The 26,460-nt window shown below is 35.4% G+C and overlaps 1 protein-coding gene across 4 annotated transcripts in view; it reads right to left on the reverse strand.

Annotated features, from left to right (window-relative positions):
- Positions 1–1,105: 1,105 nt before the first annotated feature.
- CNOT6 (CCR4-NOT transcription complex subunit 6) overlaps positions 1,106–26,460 on the reverse strand; it is a 49,948-nt gene continuing 24,593 nt past the window's right edge. For 2 of the 4 annotated variants that reach the window (XM_057709002.1, XM_057709004.1), the window contains exons 3-12: positions 25,297–25,483; positions 23,257–23,342; positions 12,547–12,651; positions 12,396–12,464; positions 11,192–11,364; positions 10,229–10,383; positions 9,294–9,445; positions 8,162–8,392; positions 5,079–5,281; positions 1,106–3,106 (exon numbers count right to left, since the gene is read on the reverse strand). In XM_057709002.1, the coding sequence (XP_057564985.1) occupies positions 2,894–3,106; positions 5,079–5,281; positions 8,162–8,392; positions 9,294–9,445; positions 10,229–10,383; positions 11,192–11,364; positions 12,396–12,464; positions 12,547–12,651; positions 23,257–23,342; positions 25,297–25,483 (1,574 nt within the window). In that variant the 3' untranslated portion in view covers positions 1,106–2,893. Of the gene's footprint in view, positions 3,107–4,729; positions 4,793–5,078; positions 5,282–8,161; positions 8,393–9,293; positions 9,446–10,228; positions 10,384–11,191; positions 11,365–12,395; positions 12,465–12,546; positions 12,652–23,256; positions 23,343–25,296; positions 25,484–26,460 lie in introns of all 4 variants that reach the window. The other 2 variants (XR_009049191.1, XM_057709003.1) reach the window with 2 other exon arrangements.

Below are 26,460 nucleotides of genomic sequence, written 5' to 3' on the forward strand. Positions count from 1 at the left end.
ATCATTAAAACAGAAAACACACCCCAAATTTTCTGTAAAACATTCTTAAGATGGATTTATCCAGTAAGAACACTGAAATTACATTATGGCAATACCACATTAAATATACTTGTTACAGAATTTCTGAAGAAAACCTATACTGTGAAAACATACTAGTTTTTATTGCATTTCAGGGAGTATGGATTATAGGAAGTTATTCAGGACACAGGAAAATACTTAAAACACAAAACCTTGCTTAACAGTCTTGTTAAGTCTTTTGGTGTGACCATCTATTCCCTATAGACTCAAAATATTTTTTTCTCTTTTGAAGATTACAGTTGTAAATCTACACTCTTGGTTCAATTTATCACTATCCAATAAGGTGGAGAAGCTGTTCAAATTGACTCACAAAAGGCAGTCTGCCACAGAATGCAGTCTGCCTAGAAGAGGCAAGAATAAATATTTTCAAGACATAAGAGGCCATTATATCTTACTATGCTGCCCCCAAATTCAAATATTTTGTAGACAGTAACAAATACAGGTGAAAACATTTTGTGTAAAGCTCAAACCTTCAGCATCTAACAAGTGCACTATAGTTCCAGCAACTATGAAAAGAATACATCCTCCATTAACAAATAGAGTAAGTGCTTCTCCCCCTTCCTCTTCCATAAAGCTCTCTGGACCTGTTATTACATAATGCAGATCATAGGAAAAACAGTTTCCTTCATCTCATCAGTCCAACCAGCTCCAGCTTGCCCTTGCTGGAAATTGTCATGATGCATATTACCAACAGTGTTTAGGAAAAATGAGTAAACACATCTTTTATTCACACTTTACAAAAAACAAAACAAAAAGAAACCCCATAAAAAGTTATGCTTGGTTCTATACCAATAAAACCAGCTTTCCAATGTACTGATTATAAACCGGATGTGTTTGGTGTCAGCACAACTTAAAACAAAAAGCAAAAAATAAAAAACCATCACAACAAAATCTTAAAAACAAACAAACAAACAAAAAAAACAACCTCAAAGGAAAAACGAGGTCCCAGACAAAGATTCAAGATCAAAACCTTGTGGAGAATTTTTTTTTTAAAGAAAAAAAAAGAAAAAAAAAAAGAATCATTTACTTAAACAGTATGTAATTTTATTTTCTCTTAAAAACAGAATAAGCACATTTAAGTGCTGAACATTCTTCATAAAATTTTAAGTCATTATCCAAAATGACTCAATCTCTGTATAAAAATTGTTATTAACATTCAACAATTTCTTTTCTTAATGCTCACATAACATGGTGTCCTTTTGCTCCCCTGCCTGCAGTTGAAACAAAAGCAGTTAGACCAAGTTCCCTCTGAATTCATTTGATTTTTGAGAGACGAATGAATGATAACAGAACATATAAGAGTTAACTTTGCAAAGTTAAAGCTGGCTTTAATCTCTATTCTACTAATGGCACTATGGGCAAAATACAAGGTATAATATAACTTTTATCTTGGTTGACATTAAAATGACTTAGTCACTTTAAAAATGATCTGAAGTATTGTCTTAGGGACCTGTTTTGAATATACATTTCATTTATTTTCTATTGCTTCATAAATGGAAAATTACTTTTTTTTTTAAAGGAATGATTTTTAAAAAACATGGAAACTAAGGAATACATGGAAAACAAAAAGAATTCACATGATAGTAATATTCTGGGTGACGAACAGCACTGTGCAATGACACCAAGAAGCAGTGCTTGGGTCTGGTGAACAAAGACCTGGGGACCCACCCTATGAACATGTTCCAAAATGTGATATTCAATGCTTCACAATGGAAAAAAAGCCACAGCTCATACAAAAGCATTTTCATAAAACTCTCACAAATGTTAAACAGTATTTAAAAAATACAAAAGAGGATGCACAGATCTTCTCTGCATGCACAGGCAGTGCTTGGTGAGAACAAATTCAGGCAGGCACAGTGGAGATAGGACAAGTGTCTCAAAAAGGAGTTAAGAAGCTGTACCTAAGCAGCTGTAATTTTTAACTTAAAAAAGTTAAGGATTTAAAAATATCAGAATGTACATATATCAACCATTACATTCAGTCCATAAATGCCTACAGATCATTCACTGCTCAGCTTATCTGTCCTGGTAGATAGTTTTTTTTGTAAAAACCCAGGAATTCATGGGTAAGTTGCCTCTGGTCCAAGAAAATGTCCTAAACTTTAAACAGATTTAGATTTAAAGAGCAATGTTCTCAATTTAAAAACAAAGTAGTACAAAAGGGCTAACAAAACCCTAACAGTGCAAATCATCAGCAGAGAAAGTCTGTTGCAACTTCTTGTAAAAGCTGGCCTTTAAAACACAAGAAACAGGTAAAAAAACTTAGCCTTAGATTACAATACAATCATTTCCAAATCTGATTTTTTTAGTACAAAATTTCATATATCAGGTCTTCTGTGGATCATATACAATCATAAAGGCTAAATTCAAATTCTATGTTTTACAAACAAGTCTGAAAAAGGAGGGAGTAAAGTATGGAAGAATGATCTCTGGATGTTATTACTGGCCTCAAAAAAGTAGTGCTACAGATTTCTGTGCAAAGAGAATATGCTGTTCAAACATTTTCCTATTTCAAGGCATGAAAATATTATATTGGATAGAAGAAACAGGAAAATTACTTGTAACAAATTAAAGATAGGTGCAAACACACCAATCCCTGTCTAACAGTATATAAAGCATATCGGGCTCAGAATTTGTCTGTTTGCTAGCACCTGGCTTTCATACTATATATCCTTATCAAATAATCAGACTGAAAACTCAAATCATCATTAAGAAAAACAAAAGAAATCCCCTAGTGGCCATATCTCACTCCCCTATGTTCAGATTTTTTACGAGTTTAAGAATGAAACTGAGGTCATCTTCTGAAGGTACTTGACTACCTCCTGCCAGGAAGGTGAATGCCATTAACTTGGGGCAGGAAAGGCAGTAAGAGCTCCAGTTGTGCAAAAAGTGAGAAGTGGTCGGAGGGGATAAGCGGGTGTGGGCAGCCGCTGATATTGTTCTCAACTAGCCAATGGTGGTCCAGAGGTCCCAGGATGCCTAAAGTGTTCAGCTGAGGTTTAGAATAGAAGATGTAGTCAATTATACCCTGAAAAATATAAGGCAAAAAGAAAGACAAGGCCCAACATAAGATAACACTGAAATACTGAGAACTTTTCAAGACATATCCGAGTCATGTTTGGCAAACAAAGAAACTTATTAGCTAGTAGGAAAAGGTAGTACTATATAAACCAAATGGCATCCCCAAATGTGAGAATGAAGGAAGTTTAGGGATGATAAGCATTCTTCCTCCTATCTGAATCTTTTCAAAATCTTTAACAAGACAAAGAATCCTTCATGATATGGCCTCTGCTTCTCTTTCCTAACTTAATTTGTGACACTTTTCCATGCTTGCTACACAACTGCCATACTAGCCCTTTTTGGGGAGCAGGGGGGCAGGGTGTGAAGTGGGGTACATTCCTTCTCAGTGCCAAGCTCTTTCCTGCCCCAGGACCTCCACCCATGTCTGGAACTTTCCTGTACTGTCACCAAATCTTTCTCAACCTTCAAGTGCCAAGTTTAACCACTTTCCCAAGGCCTTCCTGAATCCTGCCTGCTCCCACTTAACAGCTCCTACCATGTCTGATTCTTTTCCCCTGCTAGTGCACACCTCAATGTTTAACTATATACTCATTTGTGTGGCTGAGACCTATCTCTCCCACCAGATCATGATTCCATGAGGGCCAGGCTGTCTCTGCCCTCAGAACCCTCAACAGTACCCAGACACATCATCTGGCACAGAGCTAGGTTACGCTTGGTTTGCTCTTCTCCTCCCTATAACTTCAGTCTCTCTTTTACATGCTCTTGGCCAAAAGCATTTAAGCGAAACATCCAAGAGTCTTCTTCCTAACTTTGTATCAGTAACAGGAACAAGAAAGGAAAAAAATCCCTCATCTCTCCCCTTATAGTTATCACCTTCACCTTTCCTTCACTCAATCTGCTTGAAATAAAAATTTTAAAGTTGATTTTTCCTACCTCATTGCTCAGTTATTCTTCAACTCATCATATTCTAATTTCTCTGACCAGCTCTCCAGTGAAACAACTCTTACCAATATCTTTCTGAAGCTTAGAATTCATTCCTCTTTACCTAGAAAGGCTTTCTTTCCTCAGCATTTCAGTGCCTATACTGTCCTGGTTTTCCGCTTCTCTGGTTACCATCATTTACATGTTCGTTTTCTCCAGAGTCTACCCTAGTCTCTCTTCAACTCTACACACTGTTCCCAGGGTTAAATCATTATCTACAGTACTATGAATCTCCAAAGCCAAATAAAAAAAAAAACCTGTCAGCTTTCAACAGTTTCTCAAAGGAGTCTAAACAACCCTCCCCTCTAAAATTAAGAACCAGTTAACACAAGTATTTACACTATTCTAACAGACAATCTAACCTGAATGACTATTTTCTCAGTAGGTTAGAAATGGAAAACTAGGATTTAAGAGAGCAAGAAACGCAAAAGGTAGCTAAAAAAAGGACAGTTGAACACAAACCCTAAATAACCACAGATAATAAAAATGAGAAGAATTACTAAGGAAAAGACTCCATATTGTAATCCATTAATTGTGTAAGGCAGCATATAAATATATATATTAGAAATTTTAAAAATATCTAATAATAAACATTTTGGTTCTCAAATAGTACAGTTTCAGTTAAACTGAAATAGGAGAGATGGAATACCTCATCTCGATTGACATCAAATTAAATATGATGGTCCTGCATATCCAGCTGTTAGTAATGAGCCTATAAAAACAAAAATTGCCCCAAAAAGGTGACAGTTAACTCAGGATTTACTATCATTATTTCGTCTGATTTCTTACCCTGGAAATGATTCCAATAGGTATCTATAAAGTAAGGATGGGACTCTAACACATGGAATTCTGCATTAAGAGTAAAAGAAGAATGCTGCTGTCAACTTATTCGAGATGCCTTGATTCCATTCTGAACGCTAACATTTAAAGCCATCATAAAGTTATAAGGCACTCTAAAAAAAAAAAGATTTTAAAAGTTTATTAATCTCAAAACTCACCTTAAAATCAAATGTGTAATTTGTGTAAGGCATCAGGCCACTCTCATAGGCACTCTGTAACTTGAAACCATGAGTGATCCTTCCATTGGGTGTCCCATTTTTCCCATTACAGCTGAAGTTTGTAAGACTTTCATTATATCTCAGTTCTTTAAAGTCTTTATGATTTGTTTCTACTCCACCAGTGCTCAAATATTCTACAACACCTATAATGAAAATAAGTGTACTTTTTGCATTGTCAAGTACAATACAGTGTACAACACACAACTAAAAACCTAACAGTAAAGTTTTAAATCACATATTCCCACTTTCTAAAATGTTTTACTGTTTTACACATTTACCAAAACTTGTATAAATCCATGGTTTTAATTATAGTATAATGAATATTCTACACTTCACTGTATCACATGAACTTATGTGTCTTCTCAAATTTTTTTTAATGATTGCACAACTGGGCTGATGTATATAGTATTTGTTAAACTAGTTCCTTATTTTTTAAAAAATTCGTGTTATTTCTACTTAAAAAAAAAAAAAAAAACCAAAACCACAATCAACATCTTACTATATGTAGGTTTCTGCTTATGCTTAGTATAAAATACCAAGATTATGATTCACTGTGCATGCATATATATATATATATATATATATATATATACACACACATATAGTTGGCCAAAAAGTTCACTTCATGTTTTCTGTAAGATGGCTCTAGTAGTGCTTAGTTGTCTTTAACTTCGTTTGAAACAATTCTGTTAAGATTACATTGTGACAGCTGTCATATCAGCGTGCACTTAAAAAAAAATTTATCAAGATTGGTGAATTTTTGTGTAGCTATTTTAATACTGAAGATGGAAGAAAAAACCCAACATTTTCGGCATATTGTGCTTTATTATTTCAAGTAAGGTAAAAACGCAACTGAACGTGAAAAAAAAGATTTGTGCAGTGCATGGAGGAGGTGCTGTGACTGACTGAACATGTGAAAAGTGGTTTGCGAAGTTTTGTGCTGAAGATTTCTTGCTGGGTAATGCTCCGCGGTCAGGTAGACCAGTTGAAGCTGATAGCAATCAAACAGAGACAATAAATGAGAACAATCAACATTATACCACGCGGGAGATAGCTGACATACTCAAAACAGCCAAATCAAGTGGTGAAACTTATTTGTACCAGCTTAGTTACGTGAATCGCTTTGACGTTTGGGTTTCACATAAATCAGTTAAGTGAAAAAAAACCTTCTTGAGAGTATCTCCGCATGCAATTCTCTACTTAAACGCAATGAAAACGTTCTGTTTTTAAAACAAATTGTGATGGACGACGAAAAATGGATACTGTGGAATGGAAGAGAGAGTTGGGCAAGCGAACCACCACCAACCACACCAAAGGCCGGTCTTCATTCAAAGGTGATGTTGTGCATCTGGTGGGATTGGAAGGGAGTCCTCTATTATGAGCTCCTTCCAGAAAACCAAACTAATTCCAACAAGTACTGCTCCCAATGAGACCAAATGGAAGGAACATCCAGAACTGGTCAACAGAAAATGCATAATCTTCCACCAGGATAACGCAAGAATGCGTGTTTCTTTGATGACCAGGCAAAACGGTTACAGCTTGGCTGGGAAGATCTGATTCATCCGCTGTATTCACCAGACATTGCACCTTCTGATTTCCATTTATTTTGGTCTTTACAAAATTCCCTTAATGGAAAAAATTTCAATTCCCTGGAAGAGTATAAAAGGCACCTGGAATAATACTTTGCTCAAAAAGATAAAAAATTTTGGGAAGATGACATTATGAATTGCCTGAAAAATGGCAGAAGGTAGTGGAACAAAATGGTGAATACGTCGTTAAATAAAGTTCTTGGTGGAAATGAAAAATGTATACACACACACACACACACACACATATATATATATACACACACACATAGAGAGAGAGAGAGAGAACCAACTATGAAAGAGTTACAGAGCAACTTTACCATCTCTGGACACTATTTTTCCAACATGTGAAGCATAAAATGGGCTCTGCAAATCTTTAACTTTCATTTAATTAGTTAGCAAAACTGGACATACATTTTCCCATGTGTTTGCTATTAAAATAGTATATTTTGCAACATGGAAATGGGTCTTAAGATCTGTATTACTTGACAGGAGTCTCTCTTTGCCCCTGAGATACTTTGTAGCTAAAAAGAGGATGAAAAGCATATAGAGAAATTGCCAGTAATTCCCAGATGTCTTTGATGAGATAGGCTAGAGAATTACCGATCTTAAGACACCTTTATTTCCCCTGAAAATGAATTTTAACATGGTTTCTGTCTTACCTATTCTCTCATCTATTGCAATAGTAGTGATGTGCTACTGAATCTAACCAATGCAGATGTGTGTGTGTTTGTGTGTGTGTGAACGCCCACATTCTTGCATGCAAGTCCAAGGAAAAGTACTCTTGCGTATATGAGAAAGTATAAACAAGTAGCTTAAAGACAAAAAGAAACAGTTTGATATTATAAGAACTATGTTTTTTACTCTGTGCTATCTATGGAAAAGTATTTAAGAATAAGGCTTTCTGTATTCTTCTACTTTTTGATTAAATATCAAGCTTCTTGATCTTTTGTTAAAATCAGTTGCCTGATCTGTGTAAATAAAAAAATCTCAATTTCCACCTGAGGTGTATTTTTCTAATCAAGCACACCAAAATCTGAGCTCCTTTAATATATGGTCAAATTTAAACTGGATTATATTTCCACATGCTGGAATCCCAAGGAGTCTGTCTTAATAACCTTTTCAGAGTCTACATTACATATAACCTGGGAATAATGAAATACAATATGTTCTTTAATAAGTTACTTCAAGTTATCACCTACATGTTTACTGAAGATGATTAACATCCTTCCTCCTGAGGTCCTTCATAATACCATTTCATTTTCAAAATGGACCCCTACTCCACAAAAAATTTTTTAACCTGATTCACAGCTGACACTATAAAACGAATGTTCATTTTCACTAAACTTGGAATTATCAGAAATGACACATTACAAAAACACTTTAAGTCAGCAAGTATTGTACATAAAACAGCAATGTTCTGTTTTGTTTTTTTACCAGAGTCCGGCAAAGAATTAAGATCTGCACACAACACCAGTGGAATAGTTCCAAATTCTCCCAATACACTGGACTGGAGGCTTCTCGAGGCTTTATCAATGATGTTCTTCACTTCTGAGAGGAACATCATCGTCTGAACCAACTTCACATCAGAGTATTCAGGGTCCCAATGCATGTGAGCATTGGCCACAAGAATAAGCTGCTTTTCTGTTCCAAGATGTGGCTTTCCAGCTATATTAGATAAAACAAAAGGAAACAAACAAAACTTGCCCATAAGCTCAATATACTCTCACAGGGTCTGAAAGCAAGTAATCTCTCAGAATCTTGGGAACAATAAAGAACCCTAAAATCTAGTTAACAATCTCCCACCTGATGACTGAATACCCTACAACAAACCTGAGAAACAGACATCTAACCTCTTGGTTGAGTACTTCCAGTATAGCGTATTCACTACTTGAACAAAGACAGCCCACTCTATTTGGGACAACTTGATTTTTAAATAGTTCCACCTTCTTAAAACTTCTGGGCTTTTAGATGCCCTAAACTGAGCATCACAAATCTAAACTGACACCCTTTTTTCTGAAGACATATTTAAGACAGTCACTAGGTTCTGTCTTTCATCTTTTCTATCCCTCAGATTAAATATCCCCCTTTCTAACTGTTCAAGCGACAGAAGTTTCAGTTCTTAGAGTGATGGTCACTCTAAACATACATTTAATTTGAAATAAGTAGTCCATTTCTACAAAACTCAAGACCTTTAAAATAATGACTAAAAGTAGGTCAGCATACAGAATATCCTTGTTGCCAAGAAATTATATGAGTGTATGGAGTTCTTCTCTCTGAGCAGTTATTTTAATTAATATTTACTTCAGCATTTTATGTGAAAAATTCTTGAGAGGAAAAAAAGCTTTTTTTCCTTTGGCTTTATGCCTTTTAAGATTTGAAATACTTTTCTGGGCACTGTTTCCCCATCTTGGCTTTGCGGTAGAGATAAAATGAGTACGACGTTTTAGAAAAGATTTAAATTCTGAGTTTCTTCAGGTGTTAGACAAGACTATTAATACGTAATAGATTTTCTGTTTTCTATTAAATTTTGGAGGTCAATTTTATAGGAAGTGAAAAGGTCACTCACATATTTCAATCAATTCCTTTCGAAGCTCTAGCAGTACAGCAACTCCAATGTTATCTTTTGTCATGACTCTGTTCAGCATAGCTTCAGACCCTTCTGAATTTGCCATTGCTAGCTGATTAAATTCAACAGTGTGTTTCTGAACCAAAGTAAATCTAAAACAAAAACACACACAAATATAAAATTGGGAATACCAAGATATTAGTTTTGTGAAAAATGCAATATTCTCAAGCTTCCTTAACAGATATGATGGCATGTAAATTACATTATGGAAACTCCTCCACACTTAACACCAAGCTTCCCATGTCCATTTAAGTTGTTCTCAGTCTGTTACAGATAAAAGTAATATCTTGAAAAACTTTTACAACTTAAGATAATGTAGTCATCTTCTGTTTAGGTTTCATGTTGGAATACTCCATCTTATAATTTTAAAATAATTCTCTTCCAAAATATGGGCTTAAGAATCTCTCTCCCTCCCCGAGAGGGAATGCAATTACAAGGTGTTTCAATTAACAATTGGAGTTAAACCCTAACAAACACCTGAAGAAATAGCAGCACTTTCAACACATCCTCCAAAACATTATTTCTGATGAATCAAAACAAAACCCTCTAAATCAATAGTATTGTTTTCTTGAGTAATAATATAATGTCTCATTCTCTTATTTGACAACTAATTTCCATTCCCTTGGCCCCCATCCTACAAACACAGAGAAAATTTTCTTTTTAAGAAATAAGATGGCTGGGGAATTCCCTGGTGGTCCAGTAGTTAGGACTTCGACCTTCCACTGCAGGGGGCACAGGTTCGATCTCTGGTCAAGGAACTAAGATCCTGCATGCCATGTGGCATGCCCAAAATGAAAAAGAGGGAGGGAGGGAGGGAGGGAGGGAGGAAAGAAGGAAGGAAGGAAGGAAGGAAGGAAAGAAATAAGATGACTTACTTTTCTGTCTTAAAGAATATCGCACAGCCATCAACATGTTTTCTTTCTTGTTCTGACATTGTCCTAGCTCTAGATTTAGGACTAAAGAATCCATTATAGCCACGTTCTTTCAGTTCTACCAGAAAAAAACTGTAATACTGTTCTGTTTCAACCTCCTGAAAAATTGTAAACAGCAGAGTTATTCCATAAGACAAAAATTAGTCCCATGCATTACCTTTATATGTACAGTTTGAGAGCTTAAAGTAATTTCAAAGGACCAATCTGCAGAATGAAGAATTACATCTTTTCAATGTAATTTATCTGAAACCAATCAGAACACCTACTTGTCATTTTACAGGTACCAGTTGATAAGGTCAATTCTTTGTTGTTTAAGGAATAAAGAATGGAGAGACATACACCCCTATGCATATATATTTCCTTATATTTTAGAAATAGTGTAGAACAAGTATCAGAGAGGCAGAAGGAACCCCACAGATCAAATTTCAGGCCACAAGGAGAAAGTGATGTGCCCAAGGTCATGTAAGTTATTAAGAAAGTTGGACTAAGAATCCAGTTACTGTGCACTAGGTCCAATGCTCTTTCCATTTTGCCCTAATTATTCAATTACCGCTGGTAGTAGAGCAAAACTATATCTTGATAGTGCCACAATTTCAGTAACACTGCCACCCAATTAAAAAATAGTGTGCAGGGGCATCAGGGAGGAAAAGGTAAACCTTTAGCTATCACAGCAAACACTTAAAACCCAGCTTAACCCATTTGCTTAATTTGGCAGCACAGTGCTACAAAAGCACAGCAGGTAGTGAATGCTCCCAGAATTCACTAAATACAGAAAAAGTTGTATTTTAAGAATTGCTAAAGCTAGGACTTCAAATGTGTCACTGTAATGCATTCCCAAGCTGTCCTTTGCTTGATCAATGTTGGGGTATTTCTGCAATTTAAACAAGTACTGTTCTGATGACTTACCTGAAGACTTATGATATCAGCACTGCAACTCAAGATTTCTTGAATAATGGCCTTCTTCCTGTAGTCCCAATTTAGTGCCCATGACGGACAGTAGCCGTATAACTGCCGGGTCGCATATTTATCACAAAGAACATTATAGCACATGACAGAAAACAAGGCTGTAGGAAAGATAACTTTACTTATTCACACACGTGGCAGAAAAAAAAAAACATAATTAATTTCAATAGTTTTCATTTAAATGCTAAGTGTGACTTTATTCATTCAATATATATCTACTGAAAAGTTACTATATGCCAGACATGGCGTAAGTAAAGTCAGATAATAAAGGAAGGATGGATACGTGAACAAATTTTAATACAAATAATAATGTGTTTCCTGCTTACAGAGGTACACACACAGAAGGTTCGAAAGCTAACAGACTACGATCTTGAGTCCTTCAGCCTCTAAGACCAGGACTCCTCATTTCTATGCTCCCTCCAGCACTTCACCAATTGTAAATATAGAATGTGGAACTTTGACAGGTAGTTTTCTTAATAGGCATGTCTACTTTTCTTCTACAGAGCAACTACTATTAATTCACGTGAAACAAAACCACATTTTATTTGGTATTATAGACCAAATCCTGTTGCATACATCACAGAAGTGCTCAAATTAGTTTCATACAATTTTAAAAGGAGATTAGAAGTCATTACTTTGATTTCTCTCTCAAGTTAAACTTTTGTATTATCAAATACATGTGGAACACAGTAGAGTTTGGAAACTTACACTATAGAAAGACTTTGGTGTATTTATTATAACTGAACTTGATCAATGCTTTAGAGCAGAGTTTCTCAACAGTAGCACCATTAACATCACGGGTAGGTAATTCTTTGTTGTGGGGGGCTGTGCTGTGCACAGCAGCATCTCTGATCTCTAGCCACAGATGCCAATAGGACTTCTACCAGCTGACAATCAAAAAATATCCTGAGGCACTGCCAAATGTCTTCTGGGGGATAAAATTGCCTCTGGTTGAGAAGTGCTGCTTTATACCAAACTTGCTGTAGCATAGTATGGAGGCCAGGTAAACAAGTCTTTACTATTATCTCCCAAACCAAATCAACCTTAAGCAGTCTACTGCAACACTGCCCATAACCTAAAGCATACCAGTATTGTTAGGTTTATAAAGACAAAGTAAAAATGAGATTTAAAGAATTAGGCTACCAACCAGTTGGCCGTGTTCTGTCTGGTTCTTGTAACATAATCCAAGATCTTGGAGGTGGTTGTTCTGTTGAAACTAGTTGAATATAAAACACAAAATTAAAAAATATTCTTATATGTCTTTCTAAAAAAAATGGTTTAATCAAATGACCACTTACTTCTTTTTGCAGTACCTGCCAAATTATCAAGCAAATAGTTCAGTAGCCTTCTTGTTCCATCTGGTTCCAGATAGAGGTTCAGTATATCCTGGGTAAGTGGATTTCCTGGAAATATTTTTAAAACAGGTAAAATGAAACCAAGACAAATACTAAAATATTTCAAAACTGAAAAATATACCGAAATTACCAGATCTATAACAACGTATATTAACTATATATTAACCATATATATAACTATATATAAAAAACTATATATTAACTGTTAACATACTAAACTAGAAAAAATATTTTTTTCAGTTTTTGATGTGAAGAGTATAAATGTTTCATACCACATACTACAGAAGTATCCAAAAAATGATTCTTAATGGACTGATGTCAATCCTGAAGATACCTAATAGTGCTTTGCATCTGACCCTGCCTCATCAATGCTTTCAAAAGGATCAAAACGAGCAAAACTGGATTCGGGAAGAGTGGGAAGAAGGACGAGGCAAAGGAAAGGTGAGAGCCAATATAATGAATTAGAGAATCAAAATTTAAGAATGCTACAAAGTTAAAAAGAAAACATCCTAGTGACAAATGCAGTCTAGCACTTAGAATTTTAAAAATTCTAATGAATAAAATGAGACAGACCTGGTTTAAGATTAAACCACTAATGAAAGGGAAAACCCCACAGCAGTGATCCAATAGTAAATTCAATCTCTGTTTCTTAAGTGCCAAAAATGAAAGCAAATGCAATGATTTACACCCATTAATGAGAGTCTCAGATTTTCTCAGAAGGATTTTGTACATACGAGAAGTAACAGCACACTGTTTCAAAAGCAAAGTTCCTATCCATGCTCCATTTTAAGAAAGACTAATACATTCTATAGATTGAAGACAGTTAAAATGATAAGAGATCTTAGCCATTCCAAATTAAAAAAAAAATATAGAATATAAGAATGATCACGACACAGAAGAAAAAAGCTGTTTTTTCCCCCTTTTCCTGTTTAAAGAATAGACTCAAAAGACAGAATGAGGACCAAGCTCAGAATAGAATTGACTAGTAAACTTTAGAACTATTTAAGATAAAATGCCCTGACCTGTGAGGTAGTGGAGTATCCTTCATTAAAATCTGGATTACATGGATGGGAAGAATAGCTTAGTCAGCTGACCTTTAAGATCTCTAGGATTTTAAGAACTGTAAAGGTAAAAATATGCTCCTATAAGTGCAAAGTATATATTTGCAGGAAGACAAGTTACAATAATATCATTCCCCATATGTGTACAGTTCTTTACAGCTACCAGAGCCCTGAAATTTTCATTTAGTCACAATCCTATGAGACTGATAACTATAACCTGAAAGTTACCAAGATCCTGTGTTAAGGATATCTTAAGAAAATGAAGTCAACTAAATACTTCTCAGTACCAGGTAAGCATCCCATTCTAACTAGACCTACACTAATGCTGTCTTTTTACTACTTTCTAGTGCAAAAAATATGTTAAGGCAACTGCTGAGTACTTATAAGTATGTGATCCTCCCTTCTAAGATTTTTCTATAAAATTAAAAACCATCCCCAAACACCTATTTTTGACTCGCTAATAAATTCATGAAGCCAAATGGTATATTTCACCCAATGTCTGCTTGCTTTTTGGAATTAATTAAATTTGAAATTAATCTACTTTTCATTGCCTGGAAAAATAATATACATAGAGTAAACATTCTGGAATTAAAACATGATATTGGGTCTCAGAACTAAGGAACAAAAGTAAATGAGAGAAGTTGCTTCTGGAAAGATGAAGTAAACATACTTTTCCCTATTCCTCTTGCTTAAATACAACTAAAATCCCTGTACTTACACATAAAGAAACCTAAGACTCTGAAACATGGTATGAAAGCAGAATGATCAGAGATCTCAACACCTGAGGAACAACATAGTGGTGAATTCCTTGGATTTACTACTTGCTTCATATATCCCAGACATAGAGCTGAAGAAGGCAGCAACATGGAAACACCAACAGGTACAGAAAAAAAAATTTCCAACAAAAGCCAAAGGGCCAGGAAAGGACAGCCTGACAAAACAAAACTTTGATAGTAACAGCTCTACTCCAGCTAAACACCAAAGAAACATACATGGCATTCTCTCTATTCATGCCTTTAAAGACCAAGCAGGGAGCTTAGACTTCTATTCTTATGAGGAAGTAAAGGGGTACCCCAACACCCCTAGCAGGGTAGCTTCAGAGAAGGCCAAGAAGGTAGCTGGGACTTTTTTATCTCTTCCAGGCAGTAACATGCATCTCCTTGTCCATCTTGTGGTGTTAGTAGAGACCACGAAGGGAAGCCTGAACTTCCACCCAACCCACAGCAATGAGGTGCTCTTCCACCTCACTTCTGAGGATGACATCAGAGGAGGCTGAGGAAAGTCAAGAATTTTACCTCTCACCAGTAATGAGGTCACCCCAATGCAGTGACACATGGAGCAAAAACTGCCACCTGCACCCAGCTGACCCTCAGGTAAACAAAGGCTAAGGGGAATCTTAACTCCTACCTCTCCTGGCAGTGAGAAGATGGTGCTCTCCCGTTCCCTGCCAGAGCAGGGTAGAGAAAGCCAGCAAAAAGGGTTTAAATAAGATCCAGAGTCTTATAATACAAATATGTCCAGCTTCAAGAGAAAATCACTTATCATAACAAGAACCAAGAATTTCAAACTGAATGAAAAAGATAACAGATTCCAACACTGAGATGACAGAAACATTAGAATGATCTGACCAAAACAGAGAAGGTGCGATAAAAATGCTTCAATGGGAAATTACAAACATGCCCGAAATAAACCACAAAAAATTAGCAAGACTCAGTAAAGACAAGGAAAGTTTTGGTAACCAAACAAAACGTAAAAAACCAAACGGAAATACTAAAACTGAAAAATAAGATAAATGAAATAAAAAGCTCAGTGGATGGGTTCAACAAGCAGAATAGAGAGAGGGTCAAAGGAAAGAATCAGTGAACTGGAAGATACAACACTAGAATTATGCAATCTGAACAACCAAAAGGAAACAGATTGAAAAATAAAAATGAACAAATAGCCTCAGGGACCAGTGGAACTACAACAAAAGTTTAACATTCATGTCCACAGAGTCGTGGAAGCATAGGACAAAGAGCACAGGGCTGAAGAAGTATTAAAGAAATAATGGCTGAAAGCTTCCCCAATCTGGCAAGAAACCTAAATCAACAGATTCAAGAAATTCAAACAGGATAAACCCAAAGGAATCTACACCAAGCAACATCATAACTAAACTTCTGAAAACTAAAGACAAAGAAAAACATCTTGAAGGCAGTCAGAGGAAAACAACCTTATCTGTTGGGGACAAACAAGTTAAATAACCACAAATTTCTTCTCACAAACCAGAAGAAAGTGACAGTATTTTTCAAGTGCTGAAAGAAAAGAACTGTGTCAACCCCAAATCCAATATCCAGAGAAAATATCCTTTGGGAATGAAGGAGAAGCAAAGACATTTTCAGATGACAGAGAACTAAAAGAATCTGTTGCCAGCAGACCTCCCCTAAAAGAACCAATAATGAAAGTTTTCTAAATAGAAAGGAAATGATAACAGAAGGAACCTTGGAATTATTAGGAAGGAAGAAAAAAAATTATGGTTTAATAAAAGAGATGGGCAAATATAATAGGCTTTCCTTCTCAAGTTTTCTAAATCATGTTTGGCAGTTAATGGGGGGGGGGGGGCAGGCAAATAAAAGGTCATAAAAAGAGCTATGGTTTTTATATTTCATTCAAACTGGTAAAGTAGTAATACCAGAAGCCTATGATAAGTTATGTTTATATACTGAAATACCTAGAGCAACTACTAAAAAAGATAATTCAAACACACTACAGACAAATTAAAATGGAAATGTAAAAAGATGCTCAAGTAACCCACAGGAAGGCAAGAAAAAGAAAACAGAAAAACAAAAGCAAGAACAAACAGAAAACAAAAAATAAAGTGGCAGATGTAAGCCCCATTAAATCAATAATTATAGTAAATGTAAATGGTCTAAATACACCAAATAAAAGACAGAGATTGGCAGAGTGGATTTAAAATCATGACCCAGCTATATGCTATCAGCAAGAAGCTCACTTCAAATACAACAATATAAGCAGGGTAAAAGGAAAAGGATGGAAAAAAAAATCATGCAAACATTAGTCAAAGGAAAGCAGGAAAGACTACTAAATTAGATAAAATAGATTTCAGAGAAAATTACCACACTGCAAGTGGCATTATGTAATGATAAAGGGCCAATCCCCCAAGAAGAATTAGCAATTCTAAATGTGTATCCAACAAACAACAAAACTGCAAAACATTTTAAGCAAAAACTGATGGAACTGAAAGGACAATAGAGAAATCTACAATTACAGTTGGAGACGTCAACACCCCTCTCTCAAAAATTGAGAGAACCAGACAAAAGTCCACAATGCCATCAATCTAATAGATATTAGACAAATATATTGGATCTAACTGATATTTCTAGACCATCTACCCAAGAATAGAAGAATACAAAACTCTTGTCCAATGCCCAAGGGACAAATACCAGGATAGACCATATCCTAGGCCATAAAACCAAATGTCCACAAGTTTAAAAGAACTGGAATTACATAGAATGTATTCTTCAGCCACAATGGAATGACACTAAAAATCAGTTAACTGAAAGACAACAGGAAAATCTGCAAACACTTGGAAAATTCTGAATGACCCATGCCAAAGAGGAAGTCTGAAGGGAAATTTCAAAATGCACTGAGCTAGTGAAAATAAAACCACAACATTCAAAATTTGCTGCTGGACACAGCTAAAGCAGGGCCAAGATGGAGATCTATAGCACTAAATGCATACATAAGAAGAAAAAAAGCCTCAATTCAATAATCTAAGCTTCTACCCTAAGAACCTATAGAAAAAGAGCAAAATAAACCCAAAGCAAAAAGATGGGTAGAAACACTAAAGAGAAGAAATCGAAACTGAAAACAGAAAAATAGAAGAAAAAAATTTTAAAGTTGTTTCTTTGAAAAGATCAATAAAACTGACAAACCTTTACCAAGACTGATAACGAAAGAGAACACAAAAATTACCAATATCAACAATGAAAGGGGATAAGGATATCACTACAGACCCTAAAGAAATCAGAAAGATAAGGGAACACTATAAACAACTCCACATACATAAAGTAAGCAACACAGATGAAATGGGCCACTTCCCTGAAAACCACAAACCATCACAACTCACCCAGCAGATGATTTAACAGCACTATATGTAAGGAAATGAATTCAGAATTTTAAAACTACCAGAAATCTCCAAACTGCTGCACTGAGAAATTCCACCAAATATTTAAAAAAGAATTAACTTCAATTCTACAGAATCTCTTCTGGAAAACAGAAGATGAGGGAACACTTTCAAATCCATTTCATAAAGTTAGTATCACCTTGATACCAAAACCAGGCAAAGTGAGTATAAAACAAACAAAAATCAAAACTACAGACAAATATCTCTCATAAATATAGAGTCAAAATCCTTAGGAAAATATTAGCATACACACGTCAGCAATAAACAAATTATATACCATGATCAAGTGGATTTTATTCCAGGAATGCAAGCCTGGTTCAATATTCAAAAATTAATTACCAGGCTAAAGAGAAAAAGCTACATATCCCATCATATCAACTGATGGAGAACAAACATTTGACAAAATTAAATACCCATTCACGATTTAAAACTCTCAGAAAAAGATGGATAGAAGGAAACTTCCTCAAATTGATAAAGAGCATCTACAAAATACCTACTGCTTCATTATTATACTCAATAATGAAGACAGAATACTTTCTAAGTTCGGGGAAAAAGACGGGGTGTCTGCTCTCACAACTCTTATTTAACATAGTGCTGGAAGTTCTAGTCAGTGCCATAAGGCAAGAAAAAGAAAGAAAAGCACACATACTGGAAAGAAAGAAACTTGTCCCTATTTGCAGTTGACTAATTTTATATATATATAAAAAAAATTTAATTACCAAAAAGCCTACCAAAAAAAGAGAAACCAACTCCTAGAACTAGAGCTAGGTTCAATAAAGTAGATGGATACAAAATAAAAATACCAAATATTCATTATATTTCTATACACTGGGAATGAACATGTGGACAGCAAAATTTAAAATACATTATCATTTACTCAAAACAAACAAAAAGACAAGTATAAATCTAACAAAACATTTGAGGACTTTTATACCAAAAACTACACAACACTGATGAAAAAAATCAAAGATCTAAATATATGGAGAGACATAGCACACTGACGGATTGGAAGACTCTACACAGTAAAAGATGTCAGTTCTCCCCAGTTTGATATACAGGTTACCAAAATCCCAGCAATATTTTTTGTAACTATGGACAAGATTATTCTAAAATGTTTATGGAAAGGCCAAACAACTAGAACAGCTAAAACCATTTTGAAGACGACGACGATAGAGGAGGAATTAGTCTATTTCAAGACTTATTACCCTATTTCAAGTTCCAAAAACTAAGTGATACTGGCAGGACAGACATGTAGATCAATGAATAGAAAATCCACACAGATATGTCCAACTGATGTATGAAAATGGTGCAAAAGCAACTCAATAGAGGACAGACTTTTCAACAAATGGTGCTGAGTAATTGGACATGTACCAGCAAAAAACCAAAATGGATTACAGGCTTCAATGTAAAACAAAACCATAAAACTTTTAGTATAAAACACTGGAGAAAATCTTGGGGATCTAGAACTATTTCAAAGAGTTCTTAGGCTTGACACTAAAAGCAAGAGCCATAAAAAGATAAACTGATAAACTGGAATTCGTAACAATTTAAAACTTTTCCTACATAAAAGACCCTGTGTAATACTGTGATCTGTAATAAGAAATATATACTTGCTTTTTGTCCACTGTTCCTAGCACATAGCTCCTAAAACCTCTGAAATTTCCTAAGTGGTGAGAATGATAAAGATGTCTCGTTTTGTTAATGAGGTGACTTTTGGACGTACCTGAAAGACGGGGCTGGTTGCCAAGAGAACCAACTACGTGACGAAAGGGTTGGAACTTTCAGTCGTCCACCCCCGCCGGGGGAGAGAGGCTGGATGTGAAACTAATCATCAATGGCCAATGATCTAATCAATTATGCCTACGTAATGGAGCCTCCATAAAAGCCCAGAAGGATGGTGCTCAGAGAGCCTCTGAGTTGGTGAACATGTGGAGAGTCAGGGAGAGTGGTGCACCTGGAAGGGGGCATGGAAACCCTGTGCCCTTTCCCCATACCTTGGCCTATGCATTTCTTCCATTTGGCTATTCCTGAGTTATATCCTTTCACAACAAACAGGTAATCTAGTGAGTAAATGGGTTTCCTGAGTTCCGTGAGCCACTCTAGCAAATTAATCAAATCCAGGGTGGGGGTCATGGGAACCTTCAATCTGTAGCTGGTTGGTCAGAGGCCCAAGCACAAACGACAAGCTGGGTTGTGACTGGCATCTGAAGTTGGAAGGAAAGGGGGATGGGACAGTTTTGTAGGATGGAGCCCTTTATCTGTGGAATCTGATGCTATCTCTGGGTAAGTTGTGTCAGAACTGAGTTGAATTATAGGACATCCAGCTAGTGTTCTACAATTGTTTGTTGGTGTTGGGGGAAATCACTCCCCCTCCTCCGCCAAAAGTGGATGAAAAGACAAGCTATGTACTGGGAGAAAATATCTGCAAATCACATATTTGACAAAGGCCTAGTATCTAAAATATATAAAGGACTCCCAAAATTCAAGAGTGAAAAACAACCCAATTAGAGCATGGGCAAAGACATAAGAGATATTTCACAGGCAATGCTATACAGATGACAAACACATGCAAAGATGTTCAGTATCTTTAACCGTTGGGGAAATGCAAATTACAACCACAATGAGATATCATCACAGCTATCAGAAAGGCTAAAATTAAAATAGTGACAACACTAAATGCTGATAAGGATGCAGAGAAACTGGATCACTCATTTATTACTGGTGAAAATTTATTATTGTTTTCCAGAGTACAGCCACTCTGGAAAACAGCCTGGCAGTTTCTTAAAAAAAGCTGAACAGGAAACTAACATATGACCCAGCAATTGCACTCCTGGGCATTTATCCTAGAGAAATGAAGACACATGTTCACACAATAACCTGCACACAGAACGTTAAGAGCAGCTTCATCTATAACAGCAAAATACTGGAAACCACCCAGATGTCCTTAAGTGGGTGAATGGTTAAAGAACCCATGAAATATCCATACCAAGGAATACTACATCAGTATAAAGGAGCAAACGATCTGGGTGAATCTGCAAAGAATTAACCTGAGTTAAAACAAACAAACAAATAAAAAACACCAATCTCAAAATCACACAGAGCATGGTTCTACCTATATATTATTTTTGAAATAAAATTATAGAAATGGATAACATATCAGCAGTTGTCAGAAGTTAAGGAGTGAACTGAGGCAAGAGAAAAGCAAAGGCTATCAAAGGGCAACATGAGGGATCCTTTGGTGATGCTACTGTTGTGTGTATTGACTGTATCAATGTCAATATCTTGGTTGTGATGCTGTACTAGTAAAAGGCACATGAATTATTCCTTGCATTACTTCTTACAGGTTCATGTGAATCTAAGTATCTCAAAATAAAACAAATGAATGCACATCTAAGGTTATAGTTCTATCTTTCACAGTAGAAAAAATTTTAAGAACATGGAAAAACGGGGGGAAAAAAAAGGTGATGCATGCTAGCCCTGTGTAATCCACTTTGAAGAAAATGATATGAACTGATTCATGAGGCAGAAATACTTTGGTTCTGTCCGAATGGAGGATACAGCAAATACACATGATTTCTGAACTAGGTGATACATTTTCTCTTCCAAATAATTAACAGGTGCCATGAGAAATCATGAAAGAAGTTTTCAGAGAGCAAGGAAAATGTAACCGTTTTAAGAAGCAACTACCACAATACTAAAGTGTAAGTTGCAAAGCTCAGGAAAATAACATAGGATTTGTCTTAAAGAGGTGAAACCAAGTGAAAAGACTGCCTTTGCAGACAGACTGAGAAAAACAAACATCTCAGTGAAACCATACTTCTAAGAAAGAGACATAAAAGCATAAATGTCAAACAGGAAAGGACCTTTCTGAAGGGGAAGACCAAGGAATCATCAAACATGAAGGCGACATAAAGGCTCCCTACCCATCCCCAGTGCTAACTTCCACAGGCATTTTTATGCACATTAAATCAGTGTGAAAACTTGTGACCAATGATCCTAAATCCTTAGAGAAATGAATACAGACTAAGGTTTGTAAAATATATACTGTAAGATTACAAAACCTTGAACCAGAAGGACATACAACAGTAGCTGCCTCTGGGACAAGAAAGAGACTAGAAGAGGAACAAAGAGGGCCTCAACATTCTGTAATGTTCTATTTCTTTTGCATTAAAAAGCAGACACAAAGGTGACAAAATATTAATTGTTAATTCTGGTAGTCCATATATGGATTATACTTTGCTACATTTTATATTTTTCTGTTTTTCAAATTTAAAAACAGGAAAATAAGAATAAATTAGACTTACCATAGGGAGATATAACAGGAAAAGGCATTTGCAGCTCACATTTCCCTGACTTCCATTTTAAGAGGCCTCAGCCAGAGTAGCCCATACAGAAAAAAAACTTTCCAAAGAACCATTTATAAAGCTGATGTTTTGTTGAACATGGTTTTACATATATTTGTAAATGTATTATTTGTATTTTTCCATTTGTTTTTGTGAACAATACTATTACTTTCATAATATGAAAAGGATTTATAGAAATAAAACCTCACTTTATAACTGTACTTTTAACAAATAAAAGTACAATTCTTGAACATGTCATCATGTGATTTTTTTTGGGGGGGGGGGGGGTTGGTGGGGGCTGCACCACACAACATGTAGGATCTTAGTTCCCCGATCAGGGATCAAACCGGTGCCCCCTACAGTGGAGGGGCAGAATCATAACCACTGAACCGTCAGGAAAAGCCCCCTGTGATCTTTTTTTAGGTATCAATTATAGAGTAAGCTGGATACATCTACAAGACTAGTGATGAATCACAATGTGATAAAAAATTTATAGGTACTGGCATTTTACTGAAATGTGACTTTTAACCTTGCTGGTCTAAAAACATATTTCCCAATAGTTCTTACTAGGTCAATTACGTCCCCAAGTTTTAACATATTAATGAAGTCCTTATAAATCAATTCTACTTTTGATTTTTTGATTTTTTAAAGAATGCTTAAATACTCGTCTTTATTAGAGGATCCAAATGGATCAAGATTTTCTACTTGTTTCCTGCACTTTGTGAGAATCTCCATTTTTTGAGATTTGAACATAAAACAAAACATAAAACAAACAAACAAAAAGCTGTTTACAGCATGACATCAGGAATGTATCACCCAAACATACAGGTGACAAAGAAAGGCTAGAAAAGCAAGGCTGGGCTAGGAGCAAAAAATAACAAAAAGACTAGTAGACAACCTATAAGTGAAAAAGAGAGAAAATCATTGGACCGTATCTAACAAACTAAATGCACTCTGGGGAAGAATGAACCTCCAAATCCCTGGCAAAAGGGTTCCCGCTTATGGCTTCTTTAGACCCAAAGACATACATACAAACCATAAGAAGCACAAACATGGGAAGTCATACCTTTCAGGCCTAAAGTCTGCAACTGAAACAGTTTTCCCAGCTCAAAAGGTAGAACTCGTAACAGGTTGTTATTTAAATGGAGTTCCCTGTTGATGTAAAAATTCCAGGAAGTCAGAGGATATATTAACCTTTAACTAACAGCTAAAATTAACAATGTAATTTCTAGGAATATTAAGATATAAATTCCTAAGAATATAAATTTTAGTGTTATATGCCAATGTCTAGTATAGTGCTTCTCAAATCATATGTGGTTAAAAAAAAAAAAAAGACACAACAAAAACCCCCCAAACTGCCACAGACTAATACATTTGTAAAACACAGGAAAAAAAATCAATTACTATAAAAATGAGATGAGGAAAAAAAAAAAGACCAACAAAATGTAAGCCCCAATTTTTTAAAAGTATAAGATTCAACAGCTACATGCTGTGTATCTCACTACAGGCTAGTGACACAGTTTTGAAAACAGCACACCCTGAGAGCAGCACTGGTCTAGCATACATGGAGGTCTACTACACATGTTTAAGAAAGTGGAAATGATAAATTAGCCTAACGTGTGAATTGTTTAAAGAGAATTTAAATGATCATATAGTACCAAATCAAAATAGCTTATGGTAGCTGCACAATAAGTTTATGATTAATATTTCTCCAAATTTACTAAAGTTTCACTTTAGAAATAATGGCAGCTATATTAATAGCTACTAATTATTTTAATGATTTGTTTTGTATAGAAAATTTAACTATGAAAGGAATCGTCAGTAGGAAAAAAAGAAAGACACAATATTAATATACTGGCAATAAGTTTTGTCAATTTTTACAAGTGAATGAGAACTATTGATACTTCTATAATCCTTGGTTCTTGGAATTTAAATGAAGCTTGGTTACTACTGAGTAAACCAGAGGCTGATGAGGCCATAAACTGAACAAGAAAAACTCGTTCTGAATACCTGGTTTCTGTTTATTTCTAAATATATCACACAGGAAAGAAGGTCCTTTAAGTAAATTTGCTTCAGGGGGTAAAAAAATAGTCATAGTATATACTCGATAATTAAGCCTTAAAAAAATGTCAAAGGGCTAGCCTGGAAGCAAAAGAGGTAAAGAAACTCTCACAAGGTCCTTACTCCTTTTTACTGTGCAACAAATGACAGAAGGCAGCAGAAAAGCCAGTGGAATTAAAAAAAAAAAAAGGGATGGGGAGGTAATATGACATGGGGTAAGATTTTCCATTGGGGTTAACATAATAGCTGGAAATTGGCTTATATTCAACTTGGGTAGACCTCATCTATCTTATAAAACAGAGGTTATAGCAATCACCATTTGCTAATACAATACACACCAAGCAGGGCTGCTAGCAGTTCAGTCATTATTTCAAATATTTCTAATCTCAGCCTTAGCTGGGTCATTATTACAAGAACCTCACAGATGAAGAAACACTCAGCAAGGCTGTAAGAAACTTGCCCCAAATCACACAAGCCATCAACAACTGAGTCAGGCTTCAAATCTGAACTCTGTGGGACTCCACATCATATCTACCTCCTATAGTCCACACTACAGTTCCCCATATTCAATCACTAATTTTAGCTTCTTTCAAGTCCCAGCATTGTTACTATCATGCATACAAGCCCTGGGATGGCCAAAAAGGTATCAATAATTGGCAATGGTTTCCTGGATCCTATATTAAGGATGGTATGGGCCCCAGAATTTAGTGGGGGAAAAGCACCTCAACTGTCTGTCACAGGTGAGTGCATATATGGGATAACATAAGCACCTTTTGTCTGCCCCACTTCGTCCAAAAATTTTGTTTCAAAAATAAAGTATATCACACAAAACAGCAATAAAATAAATTTTAGACAATGGGTTTACATGACTTTTTATTAGTTGACAATTTTCTTAGAAAACTTTACCTAAAGGATATAGTCATGTTTGTGTTCAAATACCATTAAATTGACAATACTGTTTCCTAACAAAGTGGTTTTTCCTAACAATATAATAGTATTTTCTTTTAGGGAGTATATAGCTATGTGCTAAGTTGAATCTGTATACCTGAGTGATACCATGTTTCCGAGTTCTGCTGGTAAACTCCGGATTTTATTAGACGACAGGTCCAGATACACCAGATTGTGAAGCTTGGCAATGTCTGAAGGAATGCGGGACAGGGAATTGTCACTTAGATACAAAGCTGTCAAGTGAGTTAGTGACCACAAAGATGAGCTTAAGCTTCTTACTTTTCCTGTAAAAGAAGAAAAAAATGGGACAAGGATTATATAGTGTTCTTACAATTTGGTCCCTTGATTAAGTAACATTTAGATGTTTTACTGAGTAATAATTTATCACACAAAAAAATTGTGAGAAAGGGGTCAACAGTAGAAACCTTACCAATTCTAGAACAATTCACTGCTATGATTAAGTTATAAACTCTCCACCTGGCAAACTAAAAAAAAAACCCATTTAAGGCAATATATCAATATTTAGACTGCATTTCTATTTTTAAGAGCACAATAGTTAAGACTTTATCTATGACAAGAAAAAGTATGAATAACTTATAGTAACAGTCCAATATTTCAACATGAATGATTTGGACTTAAGAAAAAAAAAATCAAATCTAGCATCTCAGAGGCTTTCCATATCCATACTCCAGAAAACAAGAATCCTGCCTAAAAACAAAAGGTACATGAGATATTCTCAGTGTAGCAAACTTTTAAAACCAAGAGTACCTAAGTAATAATTTCATCAATAATCATGTAATTAAACAAATCTGTACTATATAATTAAAAATAAAAATGCCTACCAAGAAACATTTCAGATCTTAAGTCATAACTACACATAATCAAACAGGAACAGACATAGGATTCAAGCGTCAAGAGCAGAGACTAGAAACAGAATAATTTCTTTCAATGCACTTACTACTTAAATCTGTACTTTGGCACTTCTTGATAAGATGATAATTGTTTCTAAATCTATCTAAGAATTTTTGCCATAATATGGGGATATAGGGGATAAGTGGTCCAGGATGTAGTCTGAGAGAGAATGAAACAAATGGATGTAATGAAAATATACTAGTCTTTGAGAACTGATTTTCTACTGGCTGAAAAAGCAGTCTAGAGACTTCTAATCAAAATGGAGTAACAGGGACCAAATTTACTATCCCAACCGAACACTTATAAAACCAGACAATATACATGAATCAACAACAGAAGAGGTCAGACG

The sequence above is a fragment of the Hippopotamus amphibius genome, chromosome 15 (assembly GCF_030028045.1).
Source record: "Hippopotamus amphibius kiboko isolate mHipAmp2 chromosome 15, mHipAmp2.hap2, whole genome shotgun sequence".
Classification (NCBI taxonomy): Eukaryota; Metazoa; Chordata; class Mammalia; order Artiodactyla; family Hippopotamidae; genus Hippopotamus; species Hippopotamus amphibius.